The sequence below is a fragment of the Culicoides brevitarsis genome, chromosome 2, assembly GCF_036172545.1.
Source record: "Culicoides brevitarsis isolate CSIRO-B50_1 chromosome 2, AGI_CSIRO_Cbre_v1, whole genome shotgun sequence".
Taxonomy (NCBI): domain Eukaryota; kingdom Metazoa; phylum Arthropoda; class Insecta; order Diptera; family Ceratopogonidae; genus Culicoides; species Culicoides brevitarsis.
The window spans coordinates 33,483,131-33,504,532 of record NC_087086.1 but is presented as its reverse complement, the minus strand read 5'-3'; the positions used below and the strand labels follow the sequence as shown (position 1 = coordinate 33,504,532).

The window sequence follows — 21,402 nt, the reverse complement described above, 5'->3', positions numbered from 1 at the left end:
AAAATAAAAAAAAAAAAATGTGTGAAATTTATTGCATACATCGAAAATTTTATTGATCAAACCAAAAATACTTTTTGATCAAATCAAAATTTCAATTGGTGCAAACCAAAATTACATTTTTTGTTTAATGAAGTATTACTAAAACAAAAGTTTTATTGACTTAATTTTTCCTTTTCAAAAACTATTTTGAAAAATTTTTCTAAAAAAATAATCTAATTAAAAAAAGTTTTCAAAATGGCTTTGACACATTTAGTTTTCAAATCAAAACTATGTCAAAGAATTTTTTTTTCAGTTTCAATTTTTTTGCAGTTTTGAGTTATAAAATGATTAAAAAAATGATAAATTAGAGCTCTCTGACAAATTTTTATCCATTTGGAGCAAGATTTGACAAAAATTGCTTTGACACAGTTTTTTTGCTCTTGATTTAGTTTTCAAATCAAAACTATGTCAAAGAAAAAATTTTTTTTCAGTTTCAATTTTTTGCAGTTTTGAGTTATAAAATGATTAAAAATGATAAATTAGAGCCTTCTGACAAATTTTTATCCATTTGGAGCAAGATTTGACAAAAATTGCTTTGACACAGTTTTTGACACAGTTTTTTTGCTCTTGATTTAGTTTTCAAATCAAAACTATGTCAAAGAAAAAAATTTTTTTCAGTTTCAATTTTTTGGCAGTTTTGAGTTATAAAATGATTAAAAATGATAAATTAGAGCCTCTCTGACAAATTTTTATCCATTTGGAGCAAGATTTGACAAAAATTGCTTTGACACAGTTTTTGACACAGTTTTTTTGCTCTTGATTTAGTTTTCAAATCAAAACTATGTCAAAGAAAAACATTTTTTTCAGTTTCAATTTTTTTGCAGTTTTGAGTTATAAAATGATTAAAAATGATAAATTAGAGCCTTCTGACAAATTTTTATCCATTTGGAGCAAGATTTGACAAAAATTGCTTTGACACAGTTTTTGACACAGTTTTTTTGCTCTTGATTTAGTTTTCAAATCAAAACTATGTCAAAGGAAAACATTTTTTTCAGTTTCAATTTTTTTGCAGTTTTGACAAATTTTTATCCATTTGGAGCAAGATTTGACAAAAATTGCTTTGACAGTTTTTTTGCTCTTGATTTGAGTTATAAAATGATTAAAAATGATAAATTAGAGCCCTCTGACAAATTTTTATCCAATTGGAGCAAGATTTGACAAAAATTGCTTTGACACAGTTTTTGACACAGTTTTTTTGCTCTTGATTTAGTTTTCAAATCAAAACTATGTAGTTTTGAGTTATAAAATGATTAAAAATGATAAATTAGAGCCCTCTGACAAATTTTTATCCATTTGGAGCAAGATTTGACAAAAATTGCTTTGACACAGTTTTTGACACAGTTTTTTTGCTCTTGATTTAGTTTTCAAATCAAAACTATGTCAAAGGAAAAAATTTTTTTTCAGTTTCAATTTTTTTGCAGTTTTGAGTTATAAAATGATTAAAAATGATAAATTAGAGCCCTCTGACAAATTTTTCAAGATTTGACAAAAAAATTTTTACCATTTGGAGTTTTCAAGATTTGACAAAAATTGCTTTGACACAGTTTTTGACATAGTTTTTTTGCTCTTGATTTATTTTTCAAATCAAAACTATGTCAAAGAAAAAATTTTTTTTCAGTTTCAATTTTTTGGCAGTTTTGAGTTATAAAATGATAAAAAATAATAAATTAGAGCCCTCTGACAAATTTTTATCCATTTGGAGCAAGATTTGACAAAAATTGCTTTGACACAGTTTTTGACACAGTTTTTTTTGCTCTTGATTTAGTTTTCAAAATTATCGAAAAAATTACTCAAATGAGAATCAAAAAGTAATTTTTGTTTGAAAAATCAAAATTTCATTCTTCGAAAAGGCCTATCATTTTTTTTTTCAAAATTTGAATTTTTCTTCAACAAAAAATGTAAATTTGGTTTGCGCAAAAAATTTTTTAGTACACAGAAAAAAACTTACCTGTCAACAATTGCGTGAAAATAGGTTTCTCGAACGCGCGATCTGGTTCATCTTCACGCGGCGCCAAAGGTTGTTCCAAAGCGGCAATTTTCTTCAACGATTCTTGATGTTGAGTCTCCATTTGAATGCTTGCCTTGGTTCTCACACGCATGCTTGCTGTCGTAACAGCTTCTCCCAAAGGATTTGTGGCGCGACACATGTAAACACCTTCATCCTCCTCTCGCACATGTTGGATATCCATCGAAACGAAGCCAAAATCGTGCGTTTTTGTGATGCGAGAACTGTCTTCCAACAAGACGTCGTTGCGGAACCACTGAACTTTGAGGTTAGGATCTCCAACGGGGATCAAACGAGCTTCAAAGTGGGCTGTTTGAGCTTCTCCGATGCTATCGATGTTTTGAAGCGGTTGTGTGAAGACAGGACGTTGTAAGGTGACAGCATCTTGGATTTCTGGGCGTTGGAATGGCTTGTGAGCTTCCAATTCGCGGATCTTATCCAAGCCATCGGGATGTTGGGGTTCCGTGATGATGCTTCCCTTGGCATGAACAATCAAATTAATCGCAGATTTGCATTGTCCCAAGGCATTAATGGCTTTAACGCTGTATTCGCCGGCATCTTCGGGGATGCATTTTTGAATATCGAGTGCTACATAACCAAAATCGAAGGTAACATGGAAACGACTTGCCGATTGGAGCGGTTTGCCATTGTGATAGAACTCAATACGCAAGTTGGGATCGTGAATTGGCTCGACTTGAGCTTCAAAGTGCGCAGTTTCTCCCTCGAAAATCTCCGTTGTTCCGCGTAATTCGGTGACGAAACGTGGCGGCATGAGTTCAGGCTCGTCAACTTCGGCGCGATGAGGTCTTGCTTGTCCCTCGAGCTTTTGAATCTTCTCCAAACCGTCGGGATGTTGCGTATCGAGGATAATTGAGCGACGATTGACGCATCGGATGCTGCACGTGTTGACAGCTTCGCCGAGTTTGTTAACCGCTTTGCACATATAAGTGCCCGTATCTTCGCCATAGACGTACAAAATGTCGAGCGCGACGTAACCGAAGTCGTGCGTTGTGCGGAAACGATGACCTGATGGCAAAAGTCGACCATTGAAGTACCATTCAATCTTCAAATTGGGATCGTTAATTGGTTCAACGCGACATTCCAAATGTGCGTGTTCGCCTTCAACCAAGTTGTCTAAATTGGCTAAGGGCGTGAGGAAAACGGGTTTTTGACCGACTTGTTCGACTTCCGGTTCCTTGGGACGTTCGTAGGCTTCGAGTTGTTGGATCTTCTTCAAGCGATCCTCGTCGAGCGTTTCCAAATAAAGCTTTTTGTTGGCTAAAAAAAATTTTTTGTTAATTTTTTGAAGAAAATTTTAATGAAAAATTGATACGAACCTGTGACGTTTACAGCGCAAGTCGTAACAGCTTCTCCTACGGCGTTCTTAGCTTTGCACATGTATGTGCCAGTGTCTTCAGCGTGGGAGTAAAGGATGTCGAGAGCGACAAAGCCGAAATCGTATGTCGTTTTGAAACGATGTCCTTGTTGAATTGGCCTGAAATTCACAGAAAAATTAGTTTTTTGAGCAAAATTTTGAAATTTTCTAATTGAATTAGCAAAAAAGCGATTTTCAAATTTTTCAACTGTCATTTTTTGAATTGACATTTAGAAAATTTATCTTAATTTTTAAGTTTTGGATTTCAAAAGATAAAAATATTATTGACTTTCGAAAAATTTTGAAAAATTGTTTAAAAATATGTCAAAATTTGTAAATGCATTTTGAAATTTTTTAAAAAGTTTTGACAAATTTTTGAAAAGTTTTATATTTTGGATTCAAAAAGATGATTAAAAGATCAAATTTTCGTTTTTGATTTCTCAAAAAAAAAATTTTAATTTAAAGTTTCTGATTTTAAAAAAGTTTTTGAATTTGAGATTTTCTTATTAAAATTTTGACATTTTGAATTGACATTTAGAAAATTTTTATATTTGAAATTCAAAAACAATAAAGACATTATTGACTTTTCAAAAATTTTTGAACATTTTGACAATTTTTTTGAGAAATATTTTTAAAATCTTGTTTTTTTAAATTTTTACAAAATTTTATATTTTGAATTCAAAAAGATGAATCAATGATCAAATATTTTCATTTTTGATTTCTAAAATAAATTTTTAAAATTACTTTAAATTTTTAAAGTTCCTGATTTTCAAAAAGCTTTTGTATTTGAAATTAATTGAATTAGCAGAAAAGCGATTTTTTAAAAATTTGTCAAACTTTTCAAACAATTTATCAAAATTTTCAATTTTGGCAAGATTTCAAAAAAATTGTTAAAAGTTTCAAAATTTTTTTTAATTTTTCAAAAATCTGTCAAAGTTAAAAAAATAAAATTAAAAAATTTATGAGTTTTTAAAAGAATTGCAGAGCAAAAAATTACTTACTTTCCATTACAATACCACTCAACCTTCATGGTAGGATCATTGACGGGTGTCAACGTTGCCTCCAAATGAACTGGCTTGCCTTCTTGCACGTTGGCATTGCGCAAGGGACGTCCAAATTGCGGTTTTTCCGCAACAAAAACATCCTCTTCGGTGCGTCGTTGGTACCGAGATCCATCTTCCAAATAGTGAATCTTCTCCAAGGCACCTTCGTGTTGCGTCTCGTAGCTAATTGACGATTGCGCTTGCACCGTCAAGTTGATCGAGGATTGTGCTTGTCCCAATTTGTTCGTGGCGCGGCACGTAATTTCTCCGCTGTCTGCTGCATACGCTGTCAAGATGTCGAGAGCAGCGAATCCAAAGTCGGCTGTCGAACGGAAACGATGTCCTGTCGTGATTGGTTGACCTTTGTGGAACCAATCAATCTTCATCGTTGGATCGGGATACGGTTCGATGCGACATTCGTAATGGGCGCTTTGACCTTCGAAGAGTTTCGTGGGTCCGATGAGTTTTGTCGTGAAATGAGGAGCTTGCGTTACTTCGATTTCTTCCTCTTCGCGACGTTGGTAACGCGAATGATCTTCGAGTTGATGGATTTTCTCCAAGGCATTTTCGTTCATGGTTTCCATGTCGAGACCAGCTTTGGATTTGACGATGAGTTGGGCGGAAGTAACAGCTTGACCCAATTCGTTGACAGCGCGACAAGTGTAAGTGCCGGAATCTTCGGGATTGACATATTTCATGTTCAAGGCGACATAACCGAAGTCGTGCATTGTCGTCAAACGGTTTGAAGCTTCCAATGGGACGCCATTGCGCAACCAAGTAACCTTTAATGAAAGGAAATTTTTTTAAAAGGTTATAAAAGTAAAAGTTTGTTAAAAGTAAAATTTTTTCAGTACTAATAATTATCAAAATTTTCAATTTTGGCAAGATTTCAAAAAGTTAGAAAAGTAAAAATTTTTTTTAAAGCTTTAAAAAAATAAAATTAAAAAAGTTGATCTTAAGATAAATGTTCAACTTTTTAAAAGAATTTTGTTACAAAAAATTACTTTTTCAGCTTTTGAAATTCAACCTTTTAGCTCTTGTGTCAATTTTTTTAGCAAAACCAAAAAATGGTTTGCCTTTTTTAGCTTTTGAAATTGCGGTTTTTCCGCAACAAAAACATTCTTCGTTTAGCTCTTGATAAAAATACTTCTTATGTGAATTTAGTACTAAAAATTCGTTTTTTCAGCTTTTGACCGTCAATTGATCGAGGATCTTAGCTTGTTTTATTTGTTTGGTACTAAAATTAACTTTTTCAATTTAGAAATTAATAACCTCAGCTTTCGAACGGAAACTTTTGCCCTGTCTTAAAAGTATTGGTTGACCTTTTGGAATGCGTTTGAAAAATGTGTTGAAATGGAAAGCTTTTTGGAAATTATACTTCTTATGCTCGACATTTAATTTTTAGTACTAAAAATTCTTTTGAAATGAGGAGCTTGCTTTTAAATTTCTTCCTTTCGCGAAATTAACTTCTTGACGCAACTTTTTAGCTCTTGATTTTTTTTTGATTAACTTCTTACTAATTTGAAAGTATTTTGGGCAAAAAAACAGCTTTTTTTAGCTTTTGAAATTAAGTCTTCTTAGCTTTTGAATATACTTTGTTCAAAAAAGCTTTTGAAGGCGACATGAAAAGAAAACTTTACATTCTTTTTCAGCTGGGAGCCTTGCGCAATTGGAAAATGTTTTTTAGAAAGAAAAATTCTTTTTGAGCTTTTAAAATTCACTTTTTAGCTCTTGATATGAAATTTTTAGTACTAAAAATTCTTTTTCAGCTTTTGAAATTAACTTCTTAGCTCTTGATATTAACTTTTTAGTACTAAAAATTCTTTTTCAGCTTTTGAAATTAACTTCTTAGCTCTTTTTATGGAATTTTTAGTACTAAAAATTCTTTTTCAGCTTTTGAAATTTACTTCTTAGCTCTTTTTATGAAATTTTTAGTACTAAAAATTCTTTTTTAGCTTTTGAAATTCACTTCTTAGCTCTTGATATGAACTTTTTAGTACTAAAAATTCTTTTTTAGCTTTTAAAATTCACTTTTTAGCTCTTGATAAAAAATTTTAGTACTAAAAATTCTTTTTTAGCTTTTGAAATTCACTTTTTAGCTCTTGATATGAACTTTTTAGTACTAATTTTTTTTTCAGCTTTTGAAATTTACTTCTTAGCTTTTGATATAAACTTTTTAGTACTAAAATTTCTTTTTCAGCTTTTGAAATTCACTTCTTAACTCTTGATAAAAAAAATTTTAGTACTAAAAATTCATTTTTCAGTTTTTAAAAAGGAAATTTTTAAATTTTTTGAAAAACTCACCTTCAATTTAGGATCTCCGACAGGAATCAAGCGTGCCTCAAAGTGAACGGGTTGATTTTCGTGCACTTTGATATCCTTCACAGGCAACGTAAACATGGGAGCTTGACGGATTTCCTGCTCTTCAACCATGCTATGACGCTGATAACGTGAAGAATCCTCCAAATGACGAATACTTTGCAAAGCTCCTTCATGTTGCGCTTCCAAATACAACGACTTACGACTATGCACAACTGCTGTTGCCGAAGTAACTGCTTCTCCGAGCAAATTAACGGCACGACAAGTATAAACGCCGGAATCTTCTTCCAAGCATCCCATGATATCGAGAGCTACAAAACCGAAATTATTGGTTTCCGTGAAACGAGATCCCGATTTGACGGGTTTGTTGTTATGGAACCACTCGACACGGAGATTTGGATCGGAGACGGGGATCAAACGACACTCGAAATGAGCACGTTGTCCTTCCTTAATCTCGATGTTCTTCAAGGAAGTCGTGAAAATCGGGACTTGTTTGGATGTTTCGTCGACATCTTCGCGTCGCGTGTACCGCGAACGATCTTCCAAGTATTGAATTTGCTCCAAACCTTGTTCGTTTTGGGTTGTCGAGACAATTTGTTGGGTGCTGCGACACATCAAAGTGCATTGAACCTCATCGAAACCGACTAAATTGACGGCGCGACAAGTGTAGGTGCCGCTATCTTCGGCAATCAAGTCAATAATGTCCAAGGCGACGTAACCAAAGTCGTGAATGGGACGGAAACGATGCCCAATAGTGATGGGGCGACCATCTTTGTACCATTCAACCTTCAAATTGGGGTCGGTAACAGGCTCTAATTTGCATTCATAGTGAGCATGTTGTCCTTCGCGACTCTTTTCGATGTTTTTGGGCTTCGTCAAGAACCGCGGGCGAATATTAACGTTCTCCTCGACATCTTCGGTGCGTTGGTAACGTGATGCATCCTCCAAATATTGGATTTTTTCCAAACCAGCGGGATATTGGGAGTCCATGATGAGGTCTTTCTTCGCGATAATGCGAACAGCGCAGCTTGTAACAGCTTCTCCGAGCTGATTGCGTGCTTGGCAAGTGTAAACGCCGCTATCGGTCGAATAAACGCCCAACAAATCGAGTGCTACGTAATCAAATTCGTACGCAGGACGGAAACGATGTCCCGTTTTGACGGGGAAACCATTCACGAACCACTCGACAGTCATTGTGGGGTCTCCAACGGGCTGCAAACGACATTCCAAGTGCACGTTGGTGCCTTCAATCGTCTCAATGTTGTGCAAAGGTCTCGTAAATTGCGGCGGTTGCAACACTTGAACATCATCCAATGCCAAACTGCGACGATTTCCAACCTCCAAGGCGTTAATTTGCTCCATATCGACTTGAGAATCGGTAACGATGTCAGAAGCACCAATTACGCGAACGCAAGCCGAGGTATGAGCAGTTCCCAGTTGATTTGTAGCACGAACAGTATATTCTCCCGAATCCGTGGATTGCGAATGGATAATATCCAAAGCGACATAACCGAAATCGTGATATGTGCGGAAACGAGAACCAACAGTGATGGCACGACCATTTTGGAACCACTCAACACGCATCGTTGGGTCTCCGACGGGCTCCAAACGACATTCCAAGTGGATATTTCGTCCTTCGCCGACAGGTTGGGGATCCGAAAGAGGCACTGTGAAGATTGGCTTCGATTTGCAAAGTTCCTCGATGTCGTATTGAGGCTCAATGTGCGTCTTGTCTTCCAAATGACGCGTTTTTTCGAAAGTGCCTTTGTGCATGCTGCGTGTATCGATGCTTGAGCGGGTCTCGACAACCATTTCTGTGGTGAGTTGAGCTTCGCCAGCGGCATTGCGAGCGACAACAGTGTAATTTCCGGTATCTTCGCCACGAACTCCGATGATATCCAAGGCAACGTAACCGAAATCGTAGTAAGTTTGAACACGTGTGGCAGGTTGAATGGGTTTGCCGTTGCAATACCTGTTGGAAAATAACGAAAAATTTGTTAGAAAGTTCAAAAAATATTCATTTCGAAAAAGATATTTACATAATTTTGTATGAAAAAGATGTCAAAGAACTTAAAATTTAAATATTTGTAATTCGCTTCACACAAAAAGGAATTTTAAATTATAAAAAATTCAAATTTTTGCTTAAGTTTAGGCTTAAGTCACATTAAGTCAAACTTAAGAAATATTTGACTTTCAAATTTTAAGAAAAATTTCAATAAAAAAAATTAAGTTAATATTTGACTTTAGCTTAAGTTATCGAAAAATTTTATAAGTTTTGACTTAAGGACCAACTTTTGAGAAAAAATTTTTAAGTTGAATATTTTCGAAAACTTAAGCTTTTAGAATCGACTCAATTTCTATAAATTTGTTTAATATTAAAACTTATTAAAACATTAAGTCACATTAAGTCGAAGTAAAAAATTTAAAAATTAATATTTTCAAAAATTCAATTAAAAAATATTGACTTTAGCTTAACATTAAGTCAAATACAAAAACTTAATTAGAAAATTTAAAAAAAAAAATAATTTTTTTTCCAAAATTAGTTGAAAAGTCAAAACTTAGTTGTTTAAGTTAACTTAAGTTTAAGTCAAATTTTTTTTTGACATTTTACAAAATCTTAGTTTAAATTTAATAATTTTTTGAAATTCAATCCTTACGTAAACTTCCTCGATAATAAATTTTTACTTTTGTTTTGAAGACAAAATTTAACATTTTTTTTTGAATAATTCTTAAGCAAAAGCAATAAATTATGATATTTTTTCCAAAATTTGATCAAAAAGCCAAAAACTATTTGAAGTTTGACTTTAAGTCGACTAAATCTTTAAACTTAAGTTTAAGTCGAGTAATTCCTATAACTTAACCTTAAGTTAACTTATGTTTAAATTTAAGCTTAAGTCGATTTAATCTTTAAACTAAAGCTTAAGACAACTTATTCTTAAATTTAATCTTAAGTCAATTTTATTTTTAAATTTAAACTTAAGTTGACTTATTATTTAAATCTCAAGCTTATGTTATTTTATTGTTCAACTTAAGCTTAAGTTATCTGATTTTCAATCGTAAGTTTCAGATTAAGTCGTTTTCTTTTGACATTTGACTTAATATGAAACTTTAAATCTAAAATCAGTTAACTTAAGCTTAAGTTAAATATTAAGTCAACGTAAGGTTAAGTTTAGAAACTAAGTCGTTTAAGTTAAAAAAACGTAAAGACTTAAGAATTTTCAAAACTTACCATTCAATTTCCATCGTCAAGTCAGATTGTGGCTCAACGCGTGCTTCAAAGTGAGCACGTTGCCCTTCAATAATCTTCGTAGTTGCCTTCAAGGGTCCCAAGAAGCGTGGTTTCTCCGTTACCACAGTTTCCTCTTCTTGTTTCCGTTGATAACGTGACGAATCTTCCAAATGTTGAATTTGTTCCAATCCTTGAGGGTTCGACGAGTCATAACTGACATCTTGTCTCGTCATCACTGTCATATTAGCATTCGTATGAGCTTCGCCGCATGCATTAAACGCTCGGCAAGTGTAAACGCCGGCATCCAAGACAGTAACTTGCTTGATCGTAAGCGCAACGTAACCGAAATTGAAGAAACTCGTGATACGTGACGACGCTTCGACTGGGATTCCGTCGCGTAACCACTCAACGCGGAGTGTGGCATCGCCAACAGGCTCCAAACGAGCTTCAAAATGAGCAAAACCGCCTTCACGGATGTTAAGTTGATCCTTGATGGGACTCTTGAACACCGGCGGCATGATGCATTCGGGTTGCTCATCAACGAATTTCTGCGATTGGTATTTTTGGTAAGCCTCCAATTGTTGCGTTTGCTCGATGTAGCGTTGTTGCTCGGGGATTCCTAAGTCTTGCGTCACGGTGCTGCGTGAAATGACCTTCATCGTTGCTGTGCACATGGCTTCGCCGATGCGATTTACAGCACGTACGGTATACGTTCCCGTATCTTCAGCACGCAAATGCATGATGTTCAACGAGACATAACCAAAATTGAAGATCGCCGTGATGCGAGAACTTGCGGTAATGGCACGACCATCTTTGTACCATTCAACGCGCATCGTGGGATCACTCACGGGCGTCAATTGAGCCTCGAAATGAGCATTACGACCTTCCTCGAGTTCCCCGAGATTTTGAAGGGGGCGAATGAAGATCGGTTTTTGGTTAATTTGCTCCTCGATGCTTTCGCTACGTTGATATTTCGAGTAATCTTCGAGTTGTTGGATGTATTCCAAGCTGGTTGGATGTTGACTTTGGGATTCGATCGCAGCGCGTTGTTGTACGCGAAGAACGCCACGTGATTCAGCGACGCCAGTGGCAGATGAAACGTGACAAACGTATTCGCCGCCATCTTGAGCAATGATGCTGATCAAATCCAAGGCGATGAAACCGAAGCGGAAGGTGCTTGTGGCACGAGAACCTAAAAAAAGTAATTTTTTTTATGAATTTCTTTGAAAAAATTAAATTTAAATGTAAAAACTCACTAGCTTCAACAAGACGCCCGTTCAAATACCAATCAACATGCATCGTTGGATCGCCAACAGGTTCAATTCGAGCTTCGAAATGAACTTTTCCTCCTTCGACTTGAGTAATGTCACGCAAGGGGACAATAAATTGTGGAGGAGGATAGACGCGATCGCCTTCAGCGGGAGCCTTGTGTGGCTTGGCGCGTTCTACGTGACGCAAATAGATGATTTCTGGTTCAGGTTCGGGTCTGAAAGAAAGATTTAGATAAAATTTTCGTTTTAAAGAGGTTATGAGGTTGATACAATTCAGAAAAATGTTTCACGTTTCATTAATATTTTTTGTTTGAATTAGCAAAAGAGCGATTTTCAAATTTTACGATAGATTTTAGAATTAGATCTCATAATTTTCATTTTTCTTTCAAATTTTAATGAATTTCTGTTTGAATCCTATTAAAAATGTTTTCGATTTCCTCCTACCTGAATTTTAAGAAGATTTTCATGAAGAATATCTTCAAATATCAAAACGTAAGAAAATTTTCTTTAAATTTTTGAGAAATTTTATTTTTTGAAAAATATAAAATTCTTCGTCATTTAAAAAATAAATTATTTCGAAATTTATTTTGTATCAAATGAAATATTAAATGAAGAAAATGAACAAAAATAGACAAAATATTCAATTTCATAAAATTTCATAGAAACTTTTCTTTTACAATAAAAAGATATCAAAATTGCTTTAAATGCTTTGAATTCTCAAATTTAATGTTAAAATTTTTATATTTCTGCAAATACTTTTTTATAAATGCTCACTAAATATTTTTTTAAAGGTTTTCTATTAATGCTTTTCAATTTTAATTTTAAACAAATTTTGTGTACCTAAATTTTTTCAAATTTTTTGTTCTGAAAATTTCCTCCAATTTTCAAATTTTAAGATAAGTTTATGAAAATTCACATTAAATTTTTATTTTTATATTTCTGCATTTTTCAATAAATTTTTCTATTTATTTTTTATTTAAAAAATTTATGACTTTTCTTTACGAATCATTTTCAATATTTTTTCGAAAAAAATGAAATTGAATTTTGAATAGTTAATTTCGAGAATTTTTTCAAAACTAAATAATTTTAAAAAATATTTTTTCGAATTAGACAAAAGCGATTTTCAAATTTTTGAATTTAAATAAATTCAAGAATAACAAGTTAGAAAATTATTAATGCAATTTTGAAATTTTTGACACTTTTGATAAGAAATTTGAAATTTCTCGATGCTTTTCAGAAAATTTTTAGAAATAATTTTGAAATTTGAATGAAATGTGAAACATTTTTCAAAATTGTATCTGCCTAAAAATTAACTCAGTGAAAGAAATTAAAGAAAAACTCACTCTGGTTCGATAACTTTGCTGGGTTTCGGGAAATTCAAGCGTTTCTGCTCATAATGTTGCGTCTTTGGTTGTTCGACGAACAATCGAGCGCGAGTTGCTGTCGATCCGGCGACATTTTGTGCAGTACATTGATACCAAGCAGCATCAGAGACACCTGCACGCGAAATATCCAACGTTGTCGCTCCCTGATCGACAATCACGCGAACATTGTCACTCGGCTGAATGTTGACGCCATCTTTTTGCCACGTGATACGCGGAATTGGGGTTCCAACGGCACGCGCATGCAAAGTAACAGGCTCTCCCTCCTTGACATTAACAGTGGTGAACCGTTCGACAAATTTGGGGGCAACTACCTGTTCCTTCTCGAGCACATTCAATTTGGCTTGACAATTAATTTCGCCAGCTTTGTTCGTCGCGACGCAAGTAACGATGCCCGAATCGAAGGGACCAACATTGGTAATCATCAGTGAATGAGATCCGGATTCGTTGACGAGAATTTTGTGAGTGATGTCGTCACGCACGGGATTTCCGTTGATGTACCAATGCACTTCGGGATATGGGCGTCCCGTGACACGACAATCGAAACGCGTCATTTTTCCCTCGGTAACGTCGCGATCTTGGAAAACGCGAACGAATTGCGGAGCCAGAGCTTTTGTGGCATCGTCGGGGCTGTAAACCTCTTCGGGACGTTGAACAACGGGCGTTTCTTGAGCTGGCTCGATGGCGAGAACAGCTGTCGAAACTTGACATCCTTGAGGATTTTCCGCCAAAAGTGTGTAATAGCCGGAATCCTTTTGCTCGGCACGCTTGATCTTGAGCGAGGCTTGGTTGTTCGTGTACGTCGTCTCGTATTTGTCGGTTTGCGCGATGATGCGTTGCCCATTTTTGAACCACGTGAGACGCGGTTTGGGATTTGACGAGACTTTTGTCGTGAAAACGGCGTCAGATCCCTCGATGAGCTTCGAATTGCGCGGCTTTTGACTAATTTGGGGCGGACAAGCTGGTCCGAGATTACGTTCGACTACCGTCGAGATTTGGGCATCAGCTTCGCCGCTGTAACGACGCGTGATCGATTCGCGGAACGAGACTTCGCGCAACAAGCGATACTCGAACGTGTCAACTTTGAAGTCTTCTTCGTAAACGACGCTGTGACCGTTTTGGTACGAGCCGTTTTGCTGCTGTTGCTGAACGACTTGACGTTGTTGTTGCTGAACGGGCGGCAACAAACCCTCCGGTTGAATGAAAACGGAGCAAATGGCTTCGCCAACACGATTTACGGCCTTGCACGTGTATTCGCCCTCATCCCCTGGGCCAATTTTACGTATGAGCAAGGAAACGTCGCCCGTGCCCGGATTGTACGTCATCTGGTATTTCTGTGAGGCGAGAAGGGGTGCACCTTTTCGCATCCAAGAAACCTCAGGTCGTGGCGTACCTTTGAGCCGACCCTCGAACAAGGCGTCGCCGCCTTGCGCGAAACGAGCATTCTTGAAAATTTGTTCGAAAATGGGCGGCGTCATTGTTTGACCGGCTGGCGCAGCGGGCTGTTGAATTTGTTGGCGATATTGCTGAGTTTGCTGCTGACTTTGCTGAATTTGGCGTTGATACCCTTGCGATACGGGCGCAGGAACGATCGTTGTTTCCTGAATCACGCCGCCAGATTCAACTAAAAATGAAGAAAAAATAGAAAATTTATTTTAACAAACCAAAAAATTAATTTAAAATTTTTAAAAGTTAAATTAAAGAATAAATTTTACCTTAAAATCAATTTAATAAAATAATAATTAATTAAATAAATAAATCAAAATTTCTATATTAATAAAACGATAATTTTAAAAAACTTATTGTTTGAAAAATTATTTAATTCATCATAAAAATATTTTTTAAAAATTTAATTTAATTTTTTTTTTTATTTAAAAAAAATTAATAAAAAATCAATCAAATAAAATATTTAAAAATTTAATTTAATAATTTATTTACAAAAAAATAATTTTATTTAAAATTTAATTGTTTAAAAATATTAAGGTAATTAAATTAAAATGATTTTAATAAAAAAAAATTAAATTTTCAAAATTTTTTATTTTGAATTTTAAACATTTAAATTTAATTTATTTATTTGGTAAATTATTTATTTATTTTAAAAAATGTAAACTAAAAAATTTCATTTAGAAAAATATTTTTTTTTTTAAAAATTGATTTTTTTTTTATATTTTTTTAAAAATAATTTAATAAAAAATTATAAAAATTTCATTGTCAAAAAATAATTAATTTAAATTAAAATTAATTTAGAATAAAATAAATAAAATTAATTAAAAAATTCAAATAATTTAATTTTAATTAATTTTTAATTAAAAAATATAATATTTATTTATTTAAATTTATTTTGATTTATTTATTTAATTAATTATTTTTTTAAATTTAAATAAAAAAGTAAATAAAAAAAAAATAAATTCATTCATCCATCAAACCCATTCAAATATTTCATGACCTAGAAATTGAAAAAAAAAAATCTAAATTTATGTCTGTTTATTTTATTTTCTTTCATTTTTTGGCAAATCACCAAGGAATGTCTATAACGCATACCGGATGAGAAATTCATTTCTTTTTGCATCAAGGTTCGAGACAATTTTTTTTATTTCTTGTGTACGAAGTAATTAACGTTTGCCGGTAAATTTAACAAAACCCCGATCGGAAAATGAGTGACTTTCGTTTAAATTCGGATTTTACTGAGAGAGGGTCATTTTCCGGAAAACTCTTCGTATGATCAGATGATCGTCGTACAAAAGATCAAAAGCTTTCTTGTCGCTACGATCACAGATCTGTAGAAGGAACGGCGGAAAAATGTAAACAAAGAGAGATTTTGAGTCTTTGCTCTCACGAATTTTCGGAGGTAACTCAGGAAAATGACACAAACTGTGTAAAATTTGTCAAAGTGTTGGTGAATTTCGGTTTGGGAGAGAGCTTTTTGAGCTTTCGTTTTCGTGAGAGTTCGGGAGAGATCGGGAAAAGTCGTGGAAATGAGACTAAAAATAGATCATTCAATGTGTGGCGGTCGAGATAAGAACATCTAACGGATTTTGATACGGTTTTTTGCATTTTAAAAGTCTTTGCAACGAGACAGATTTACAAAATGCATTTATGAACAAAATGAATTTTTCAATAAAAAAAACGTTTCAAAGCAAATTTTTAAGGGAAAATCTAATTTTAAAAAGTAAAAAATTTTGCCAAAAAAATCATTTTAATTTCACAAAAAAACACAAAATTTTAGTCTCTTTAAAATATAAAATAATAATTTTCTTAAAAAGTTCTTATGAAAAACTGACAAGGTGTAAAATTTTTAGTTGAATAAAATAAAATTAATAAAATAAAATCTATTTAAAGAAAATTATTAAATTTACAAAAAATGGTCGAAATTAAATTAAAAAATATTCATCAAAAAAATTTTTTTTTAATTTTTAAAATATTTAAAATTTATTAAAAAAATAAAAAAAAATCTGATTTTTAAAATTATTTTAGCCTATTTGAGACTTTCATTAAATGTTTTAACATTAAAATAAACATTTTTCATTAAAAAATGCATTAAAAATTAATCTTGGTCAAAAATCAATTAAAGAGTGATTTGCCATTAAATTCTCAATAAGAATCAAGAAATAACTTTAAAATTTTGTTTATATTAAAATTAATTATAAAATTTGTTTGAGAGTACCCTTTCCCCACTTTTTGTTTATTTATTCACATATTTCAATTTATTTTATTGATTTCTTGAGTGTTTCACATATTTTTTTAATTGCAATATTTCTAAGAATAATTCTTTGACGATTCTGAATAAATAAACGAATAAAAATTACAAAAATTATGGCAGATATTTTCTCAGGCGTTTAAAATAATTGAATGCGTGGAAAAAATAAAATTTCTCAAAAATGATCATATTTCAGTTAAGTATTAACGGGCAAATTCATAAAATAATTTTAATAATTAATTCTCGATTAATCTGCTTTGGATAAAAATTTCATTTTTAGTCGAACGAAAATTGTCAAAAAAAAAAGAAATCACAATAAAAATCAATTTTCATTCGTGGAAAAATTATAAAATTGAAAATTTTTTCTTGTCAAAATATTATTTTTACGAATAAAACCAGTTGTTCAAAAAATAACATATCCGCCATAAAATTTAATCTTCTAATAAATCTGAGACAAAAACAAAAAAAAAACTTGGACAAAAATCAAATTATGCATTTAAAAACTTTTTTTGTCGTCAATAAAATCGTCATTTAGAATTATTTTAAGAAATATGCGTTCACTTGTTTCACATCCATCAGCCATTAAATGACTTTTATGATTTTTTGTTTAATTTAATTTTTTTTGTGTATCATAATTTTTATTTTTGGTGCTGTGACTCGACTCAAGTAATTAATATTTTATTTATTTATTTTTTTTTTGTATTTTTCATATTTCACTAATTTTTTGAAATTTTAATTTTTCTTTAATTATTTCATTAATTCTTCAACATTCAAAGAATTTATTTATTTTTTTTTAATTTCTTCATTTAATTTTTTTTTATTTTCTGCATAAAATCACGTAATAATTTCTCGTCTACTTTTTTAATGATTTTTTTTATTTTCATTAAAAAATTCACTTTTTTTTTGTTGAAATATTTTTTTATTAATTTAATGATGCTTTTCATTAACATAAAACTGCATCTTTTCTCACTTTTAATATTTTTATTAATTTTTTTTGTTTATTTTTTTTTTTTTGCATAAATTATTATTTTTTGCACTTGATGAATTTCGATGCGATGAAAAATTCCATTAATATGTTGCTTGAGTGAGTTGGTGAGATCATTCGCGTATCCAAGAGATCTCGTTGTGTACTTTTGTTCACTTTCGTAATTTAATTAATTTGATTTAATTTAATTTTTATTCTTTGTTTATTTGATTTAAATCAATTTTATTTAATTGATTATTTCTTATTTTTATTAGACTAATTCATCAATTTATTAAATAAATTTTCTGATCAATTATTTTCAGATATTTTAATTTTTTTTATTTATAAAATTAATTTTAAAAATTCATTAATAATTAATTAATTATTAATTTATTTTTTTTATTATTTTATTTTGTTAAATTATATAAAATAAAATAATAAAAAAATAAATTTAATAAATAATTAATTATTTATGATTTTTTTTATTATATATTTATTTTATTTTATATAACTTTTATTTTTATTTTTTTATTAATTTTATTTTTCTTTTAATTTTTTATTTTTTATTTAAAAATAATAAAAAAATTATTAATAATTTTATAATTTAATAATAATTTATTATTTTTTAATTTTATATTAATTCACTTTTATTTATTTTTTTTTTTCAAATTTATTTTCAATTTTATTCGTCATAAATTTTTATTCATTTATTTTTTTTTAGAAATGACGAATTAATTTATTTTTGAATCATAATTAAATTTTGTCACTGTAACATTTTAATAATATTTATTTTTAATTTTCATGACATCCATGTGTGTGTGGGACGTTAATTCACTTTTCTTCTCCAATTTTCAACTTTTTTTTCCACACACTTGTCATTTCAATATTTTTACAGGCCATTCTATAATTATTTTATTTTCGTTTTAATTTTATTTATTTTACATTTTTATTGCATTTTTTCACTTTTCCCGTGTGTAGAATTTCTATCGACACACACGCGGCGCTGTACGTTGAATTAATCCACATATTTTGATGCGTTGCCAAATAAAAATAGATCCGTGAGTCGGTGTGCGGCTGATGATGATGACTTTTTGTCGAGTCGTGTAGTGATGAATCGAGGCAGTATCGAGTTACACAGGAAAAATTTTCTTTTTTTTTCGCTTCATTCACACCCTTAATTTTTTTTTTTGCTTTTTTTTAGGTACTAACCTCTTTGTTCTGTAACATGACGACTGATCACTTGTTGCTCGCGTCGTATGCTTTGATGACTAGTTGAGCTAAATTGTTGCTGCTGCTGCTGTTGTTGCTGCTGCTGCGATGTCTCGTGCTGGATAAATTGCTGCGACGACGACTGCTGCTGATAGTTGTTCGAATTTTGACGCTGCATTTTTAATCCTTAATGCGGGTCGTTGTTTAAAAAAATAAATTTTGCTTGCTTTAAATATTTTTTTTTTCAAAGAGTAGCAAGCACACACACGCGGATTATTATGGGATAAATATAGAATTTTTTTCTGCTATAAATATTTTTTTGTATGTACAAGTTGTGAGCTGTTGTGTGTTAGTGCGGGCACAAAATTAACTTTTTTTCTTCCTTCTTTACTTTTTTCCTTCAAATTTTTTTTTCTTCTTCACACTTATATAATTTTTTCGAATAATTTTTTTTTTCGTTAAATTTTTTCTTCGCTTTTTATGCCTCTTCCACGCAAGCCTTCTTCTATGATATTCTATACGCAAAAAAAAAATTTTTTTTTCAACAAAAAAATCTTTTTTTTCCAAATTTTTCTTTAATCTCTTGGAACGCGACGAAAGATCAAGGAAAAATTTGGACAATTTCACTGCAAAATCTCGAGTTTTGGAGTTTTTACTCCGATTTTTCCGAATTTCTTCTATTTTTGGTAGCAATTTGGGAGAAAAAATTTCGATCTTACAGTCTTTTCTTAGGCTGTTGCTTCTGAATCGGACGAAGAGTGGCACTAAACTGAGCGTTATGTGGGTTCGTGTGTGAAAATTTTTGTGACAAAAATAGATCCGTGTGTATGCCGGACACAGAAATTTCGCCAAGAAATGCATGTGTGTGTGTGGGAGGGGTGCCCAGTTAGAAAAAAAATTGAATTTTTTTTTCCTAAAAATTTTATTTTCTTAATATTTTTTGAAAATAAATTTAAAATTAAAAAAAAATATTTTTTTTAAATGAAATTTTTTCACAAAATTTTCTAACTGGGTGAGACGATCGTCGTACAAGAAATATTTTTCTCGATCGCTCTTTGCATTTGAACATGATACATGTACAGAACGACCATAGCGCAATGCCAAAAATACTTTTTTTTCGTTACTTTGTGTCGATAGCTGGTCGTTGAAGAGGAAAATGTAAAAGTTTATTTTTAGAAAAAACACACACCGTCGAGTGAGATCACCACTTTTTACAACAACAACAATGAGTTTTTCACTCTGAGAGACTTTTCTTGACTCATGATATTTTTTTTTCTTCAAAATTAGGATGAACCAAAAATTAAAAAAAAATTTAAATTTAATTTTTTTTTAAATTTTAAAAATAATTTTTAGAAAAAAAATTTTGAAAAAAAAAAAAAAATAATTAAAATAAAATTTAATAAAAAAAACTTTTAATATAAAAAAAAAATTTTTAAAATATAAACATTAATTTTTAAAATAAAAATTAAAAATAAATTAATAATAATTTTTTTTTAAAAATAATTTTTAAAAAAAATTTAAAAAAAAAAATTTTTCAAAAATTTTTTAATTTTTTTTTAATTATTAAAAATAATAATTTTTTTTAATAAAAATAATTTAAAATTTAATAATACTTTTTTTGTAAAATTTAAAAAATTAAATATTTTTTTAGAAAAATTTAAAAAAATATTTTTTTTAGAAAAAATTTAAAAAAAAATCTTTTGAGAAAAATTTAAAAAAAAAATAAATATTTTTTTTGATAAAAATTTAATTAATTAAAAATATTTTTTGAGTCACCCTAAAAATTTTCATCTCAATTTGTCGAGATCTTCGTTTTCCGAGTCTCACGAAGAAAGTATTTTGTTAATTTGTCGTTGACAGATTTGTTCAACTTTTTGTACTTTTTTTCACGAATTTTCATGAAAAACATGAGTTTGAAGCGCACTGTGGGCCACGTTATCGAAACTCAGGCAAAATTTCATTCGGTATTGTTTTCATTCGAATTTTGATGAATTTCGATCATTTTCTTTCGTTTTTCGTGAATCAGAGCTTCCTTTAGTAATTTTCATCTCATTTCTTGATCCACACATCAACAAGACGCCTTCTCAATGTTTTTTCGTACAAATTTTCCGTAACTTTCGTCGAAAATAATAATTTTTCGTGTGTATTGGTGTCTTGAATATTTTTAATGAAAATTCACTGAACGCACGTTCTTCGACGATTTTTTATTTGTCGGTAGCAAAATTGAACCATGGGGAACTTTTTTATTGATTGGATTTAAAAACCTTCGTGAAACGAAGAAATTTCTCATTCAATCCTGAAGTTTCTTTTGTTCAAAAAATTTTCACAAGGAAATTTAGTAAAAACTAATCCGACAAATTTAATAATAAAAAATCGTAGTTTTTCTTCAAAAAAATTATTATTGAGAAAACGCGGAAAACGTGCCTGCTGTGAAATTAGTTAACTCAAAGGGCAAAAAAAAAAATTTTTTTTTCAAATCGGTTGGAAATGAATCATTTATCAAGGAATTTGTAGACGATGAGTAATTTTTTAATTTCCACTTAAACTTTCCCGATTTTCATTTAAAAACGCATATTTTATGTGTCATTTCACACATTTACTGTCATGTTTTTTTGAATTTTTAATTTTTTTTTTGCACACGAATGAGGTCATTTTTTGCCAATTTTTTGCAATTTTGACTTTTTTCTTGTTTGATAATTTTTCAAGGAATTAATTGGTTTTAACAAGGTTTATTTCTTAAGAAATTGTTTGTTTCAATGTCTTTTTAATCAATCACTTGTCTCGAAAAATTAATTGTTTAATCGTCTAAAGACAAATAATAAATTGTTCGAGATCAATAAAAATGTCAAATTGATGAATTGTGTGAGGC

At 31.1% G+C, this 21,402-nt stretch overlaps 1 protein-coding gene across 16 annotated transcripts in view; it reads right to left on the bottom strand.

The window, feature by feature from the left end:
• Window positions 1–19,293, bottom strand: part of LOC134832002 (titin) — a 127,724-nt gene extending 108,431 nt beyond the window's left edge. For all 16 annotated transcript variants that reach the window (XM_063845861.1, XM_063845862.1, XM_063845867.1 and 13 more), the window contains exons 1-9: window positions 19,253–19,293; window positions 18,534–19,048; window positions 12,625–14,287; window positions 11,267–11,496; window positions 10,011–11,202; window positions 6,767–8,753; window positions 4,421–5,244; window positions 3,382–3,539; window positions 1,988–3,322 (exon numbers count right to left, since the gene is read on the bottom strand). In XM_063845861.1, the coding sequence (XP_063701931.1) occupies window positions 1,988–3,322; window positions 3,382–3,539; window positions 4,421–5,244; window positions 6,767–8,753; window positions 10,011–11,202; window positions 11,267–11,496; window positions 12,625–14,287; window positions 18,534–18,711 (7,567 nt within the window). In that variant the 5' untranslated portion in view covers window positions 18,712–19,048; window positions 19,253–19,293. The remainder of the gene's footprint in view (window positions 1–1,987; window positions 3,323–3,381; window positions 3,540–4,420; window positions 5,245–6,766; window positions 8,754–10,010; window positions 11,203–11,266; window positions 11,497–12,624; window positions 14,288–18,533; window positions 19,049–19,252) is intronic.
• Window positions 19,294–21,402: the final 2,109 nt, after the last annotated feature.